The 5,841-nt window shown below is 40.6% G+C and overlaps 1 protein-coding gene across 1 annotated transcript in view; it reads left to right on the top strand.

Annotated features, from left to right (window-relative positions):
* NUSAP1 (nucleolar and spindle associated protein 1) overlaps positions 1-5,841 on the top strand; it is a 33,148-nt gene that overhangs the window by 16,148 nt on the left and 11,159 nt on the right. Inside the window, exons 4-5 of the mRNA XM_006778074.2 lie at positions 4,283-4,384; positions 5,506-5,615. Coding sequence (XP_006778137.1) covers positions 4,283-4,384; positions 5,506-5,615 — 212 coding nt within the window. The remainder of the gene's footprint in view (positions 1-4,282; positions 4,385-5,505; positions 5,616-5,841) is intronic.

The raw sequence follows: 5,841 nt of genomic DNA, 5'->3' as shown, positions 1-5,841 counted from the left end.
CCCGCAACCAAGGTACATGCCCTTGACCGGAATCGAACCTGGGACCCCTCAGTACGCAGGCCGACGCTCGATACACTGAGCCAAACCGGTTTCGGCCTGAAAATTCTTTGTTCCCATGTGCCGTGGTCCTGCCTGGTGCTTGCACCTGCTGCTGGTGCCAGCCCCGCTCACACCTGAAGCCAGCATCAGAGCTGCTAGTAGCACCTGCTGCTGGACCCCAGCGCCAGGCCTGATCGCTCGGTGCCGTCAGCAGGTGCGAGCGGGGGCTACCGGCCCCGATTGCCCCTGAGGGCTGCTCTACCTCCCCCTGCTCCTGAGGGGCCATTGGGGCAGCACCTGCCGCTTGCACCCACTGACAGTGCCGGTCCTGCTCGCATCCCCTGCTGGCGCCAGCCCCAATGGCTCTGCACCTTCAGCGTGTGTGAGTGTGGCCAGAGCCATTAGTGCGTGGGAGCGGCATCTGGCAGGAGCGGGGCTGCCTGAAGACAGGACCGGGAGCTATGGCTGGAGAGTTCAGGTGCGGTCACGGAGGATGGGCTGAGAACCGCCCCTATGCCCACCATAGCCTCGCAGCCCACAGTTCCTTTCAAGGTGCACAAATTCGTGCCCTGGGCCCCTAGTGTTTGTATATCCTTCTTGGATTCTAACCTCCTAAAAACCTCTTCCCTAAACCTCTCAACTTAAAGTTTGTTTCAATAAGATCAGAAAACTTCAATTCTTGTATACCTAACAGGACTTCTGCTTTCTGATTTCCTTCCTGAGGAAGCCTGCCAATTGCAACAGTCAATTACCTGGTCCAGGGTCCAACAAGCATTTAAATGCAGAATTTCTAATCCTGAGCCTTCCCATTTCCCCCATAATTTTGAATTTCTTATTAAATACATTAACCTCCAGGAGGTCGAGGTTCTGATTCAGTAGGTCTAAGATAAGCCTGGGCGTCTGCAGTTTTCAATAAGTACCCTAGGTTTTACACTTCCCCTGTGGGGTTTTTTTTAATAATACTGACCCGAGGGTATTTTTTCATTTTTTTCTTCTTCTTTTTTTTTTTTCCCCCCCTTTAGAGAAAGAGAATGAAAGGGAGGGGATTGAGAGAGAGAAACATCAACTTGAGGGAGACACATCAATCGGTTGCCTCCCACATGCACCCCAACCAGGGGCCAGGGATCAAACCTGTAATCAAGGTATGTGCCCTTGACCAGAATCTAACCCTTGATTAACTGTGAGCCGAGGCTCTGACCACCAAGCAAAATCAACTAGAGTATCTTTGTCTTTTCATGCATATGCCTCACATACCCATTTTAAAACCATGATTTAGAGAAAGTCGTTAGGAAGTATGACAAAGAGCCAAAAGTGGGGGTAGATTTACAAATGTCTGCTATTCCACCAATTATTTTATCCAGAAGATGTAGCTTTAGGACTACGTTTCGATGCCATAGAAAAACTGAGTGTGGAACCATTAAGTCAGATTTGACTATGAAACATAAGCTGTTTGAAGGAGAAAAATTTGATCATATAGTTAGTTTCTGGTGAGAGAATTTTTTTTTTAACTTTTTATTTTGACATAATTTCAGAATTAAAGTTGCAAGAATAATGCCAAGAATTCCTGTGTCTTTTTCACCTAGATTTCCCAAATGTTAACACTTACTACATTATTTCCTCTGTTTATATTTATGTACATATATGTATCTACATAAATATATGTGTATATATGTATAAATGTATATATGTATATACATAAATATATGTATATACGTATATGTGTGGTATACATTTTTTTCCTGAACTGTTTGAGAGTAAGCTGCCGATATGTTTGACATGGGTGGGGCCGTCCGGGTCTTGATGTTGTCCAATGGGGTTGGGGCTGGCTGGACACTTCTATTATAGAGAAAGGGTAAATAGCAATTTTAAAATATTTCCTCTAATTCTCTTTTAATGGTACAAATTTCATGTACTGGGCCACTAGTATAAATCTATATTGTTACATATTTATATGCATTTCAGTTCTCTAGTATATGTTTTGAAACTTTATTTGCTATTTTTATATGACTCCATATTTTTTAAACAATTTCTTAGTAATTTCTTCCTCAGTACTTCAACTGTCCTTTTGTTCTTTTATTTTTTTCTTTCATGGATGCCATGTTTTTTGGAAGCTTGTTTAGACCAAGTTAATGGCCTTTTAGGCTTCCTCCATGTGAATACAAGTTCACTTTTTGAATAATAAGAATTATATGTCATGGAGGGGGAGTGCATCAGGATTTTAGAGATGCTTAGGTGGGACGTGGCCAAAAAAAGCTTGGGAACCACTGCCCTCTATACTTCAGTGTGCGTTTCTCAAAACACAGGGACTTCCTCTCACAAATGTACAGAGTATAAAAGGTTCATTGACTTGGCTTCATATTCCATGTTGCAACTAACATTTAGGACACCACTACTTGTCAAGTTACGGTATAGTATCAAAAAAGAATATCACAAATATTTCTAAAGGTTATTAAAATATTCTTCCCTTTCAATTACACATCTGTGTGTGGCAAGATTTCTTTTTGTTATATATATCAACCAAAATATGTAACATATTATCTACAGAAGTAGGTAAGAGAATCCAGCTGCCTTGTATAAGTAAAATATTAAATAAATTTTCTTAAAAAGGCACTCATTTTTGTGTTAGAAACTTATTAGCCCAATAATTCTATCCACATATTCCAATAATTCCATCAATTATCTCTCTTAAAACAGGAAATCTCAGCTCACCCTTTGCATTTCATTGTCATGTTTCTTTAGCCTACTTTAATCTGGAATAGTTTCTCAGTCTTCCTTTGTCTTTCCGGATGTTGACATTTTTTAGTATAGGCAGGTTTTTTGGGGGGGATCCTCTGACTTGGTTTGTCTAATGCACTGATGATTAGATTCAGATCATGCACTTTTGGCCGAGGGATGTGTCCTTTACCCCAGAAGACACAGGTGTTGGTTTGTCCTGTGACTAGTCATGTTATGTTCCATCACCTGGTGATGGTGGTATCTGCTACGCTGCTTCCCTGTAAAGTTACTATTTTTCCATTTGTAATTAATAAATACCTTGTGAGGGGTGACCCTGACTCTAAATATCCTGTTTTTCACAGAATTTTTCTCTCTGTTTTTTGTTTTGTTTTGTTTTTAATCCTCACCCAAGGACATGCTTAAAGAAACACAGGGAGAGAGAGAAAAACATCAATTGGTTGACTTCCATACGTTCCCCAACCAGGGATTGAACCTGCAACCCAGGTATGTTTCCTGACCACAACTTTTTGGTGTACAAGACGACGCGCTCACCAACTGAGCCACTCCAGTAGGCTCTTCCTGGCTTTAGAGCCAGGGTCCAAGCAGAAGCCCCTGGAGCCCCAACTGCTCTATGGAATATTCTTTGCCTTGTTTAATGGATACATTAGCGAACCTTAAAGATGATGACTTCATAAGTAGTATTACTTGAAATTCCATTTACATGTTTTTAGTAGATTACCTTGAGCTGAAAAATGATTATTAGTGGGGAAAATAGTAGACCTTGTATACTTGATGATTTCAACTGAATTTAAAGAACAAAAACAAAACAAGTACAGGCATACCTATCTTTATTGTGCTTTGCTTTATTGCCTCTACAGATGTTGCAATTTTTTTACAAATTCAAGGCAAAAATTACTGCTTGCTTTATTGCAGTGGTCTGGAACAGAACCCCCGTGCCTCAGAGATGTTCCTGTACAGAAGCAAAGGACCCGAGGAAACGTGCCAGAATGCTAATGATGTGTCGTAGGCTCGTGGGGTCGTGTGTTTTTGTTTTTTAGTTTTTTAAATACATGTTATTGATTTTTTACAGAGAGGAAGGGAGAGGGATAGAGAGTTAGAAACATCGATGAGAGAGAAACATCGATCAGCTGCCTCCTGCACACTCCCTAGTGGGGCTGTGCCCGCAACAAAGGTACATGCCCTTGACTGGCTTCGAACCTGGGACCCTTCAGTCCGCAGGCCGACGCTCTATCCAATGAGCCAAACCGGTTAGGGCGGTTGTGTGCTAGTTATAATAACATGTTTATAGCAAAGTTATGGAAAAGTGTTTTTCAGTTGTTGATATAACCTCTATATAGGAAGCAAAATGTCTGCCTAGTTCAGGCTTATGAGCTACATGTTAGTGATGCTGTCAGTCGTCGTGCTCCTTGTGTGCCATTTCTCCCGCCGCCTTGGCAGAGCCCATCACATGAATGTTCTTGTGACATTTGTTGAAGTCTTTTCATTGGCTCTGTGTCTTTGTATTCAGGTAATGAAGACTCAAAGGCACCTTCAGAAAGAAAGAAGTCTGTCTGCACAGATGGGTTTTCTAAATCTGGAAAAAATAAAAGAATCGCAACCACTACTCCAAGTAAGTTTTGCAGGCTGGTGTTGGAGAGTCAGTGTACTGCCACAGCTAAAAGCTGGGATGCTGGAACTGGGGCTGGCATCTGCGTTCTCCCATTTTCTAGCTGGGAGACTTTGGGCAGCTTATTTATCCTCAGTAAATCACTTCTTCAGTTGAACGTTGGAATAGTTGTACTGCCTATTTCATCAGGTTGATATATAGATTAATTGAGCCTATTTTCCACTTCGGATTACCTAGCATAGTAACTAACATGTAGCAGGTATTCACTAGATATCAGAGAATGGATGTCCGTAAAGTACTTGGCATAGTGTCCACTTCGTAATAAATTACTTAAAAAAAAAGTCCAAGGCGGTGCTCGCCAACCTTTTGGACCTCATGGACTGCCAGGGTCCGCGGACCACTGGTTGGTGATCGCTGCTCCAAAGGTTTCCTTAAACCAGTGGTCACCAACCTTTCAGACCTCATGGACCACCGGTTGGCAACCGCTAGTCTAAGAGACTCCATTTTGGGACATGTAATTCTTCTTCCCTATTTCTTATTCAGAATATATATTTAGAATATATACTTAGAATAGTACAAAAGAGGGGTCAGCAGACTACTGCTCGCCTTGGCCTGTCTTCTAGCCCTTGAGCTAAGAATGATTTTTACACTTAAAAAGGGTTCTATGAAAAAAAGAAAATCAGATAGACCATACCATTTGTGGTCACAAAGCCTATGTCCTGTCTGCACTTGACAGAAAAAGTGTGCCATTGCTTGGCATAGAGTTTTCTAAGCATTGTAAAACATCAAATTTATGACTAAAATAAGGCCATTTGATTAATTGGTGAGGGGAGAGGACAAATATGTTATTCTTTTCTTATCCCCTAGACAAAATCAAGATGTCAATTAGCAGTGGCACAATGGAGAGGTGGTGAATATTGAATTGTTTTTAAGATAGATATGCTTTGCCACTGAGTTTCCAAAAACTAAATGTTCTAAATGTTTCAAATTAAAGTTTTGACAAAGATGATACTGAAACTGAATGTTAGGAATGCAGAGGAGAGAATAAGTGTTTATAGGAAAACTAAGGGAAGGTAAATAAATGGATTTTGTTATTAATTTTCATATTTTGTGGAATGTTCTAGACTTTAAGAAGCTTCACGAGGCCCATTTTAAGGAAATGGAGTCCATTGATCAATACATTAAGAGAAAAAAGAAAAATTTTGAACAACACAATTCACTTAATGAACTGAAGGTAATTATGTTCTTAATGGGACTAAAGTACTTGGTTTTAATCTTGGTACCGTATATACAGCATGGTTAATATAGCCAGCTTTCGATGGATTCATGGAATGGATTTGAGTTTAATGCATCTTTATTATCTTACATTGCTTTCCCCTACCATGAGAATTTTCAAAACCCTTCAGATAAACAGTGACTCCTCACTATACAGAATGAATTCCGAAGTGGAAATAAGTTAT

Source organism: Myotis davidii, unplaced genomic scaffold (genome assembly GCF_000327345.1).
Source record: "Myotis davidii unplaced genomic scaffold, ASM32734v1 scaffold46, whole genome shotgun sequence".
Lineage (NCBI taxonomy): Eukaryota > Metazoa > Chordata > Mammalia > Chiroptera > Vespertilionidae > Myotis > Myotis davidii.
Note: the sequence above shows the minus strand (reverse complement) of the source record. Positions and strands in the feature narration are given on the sequence as shown.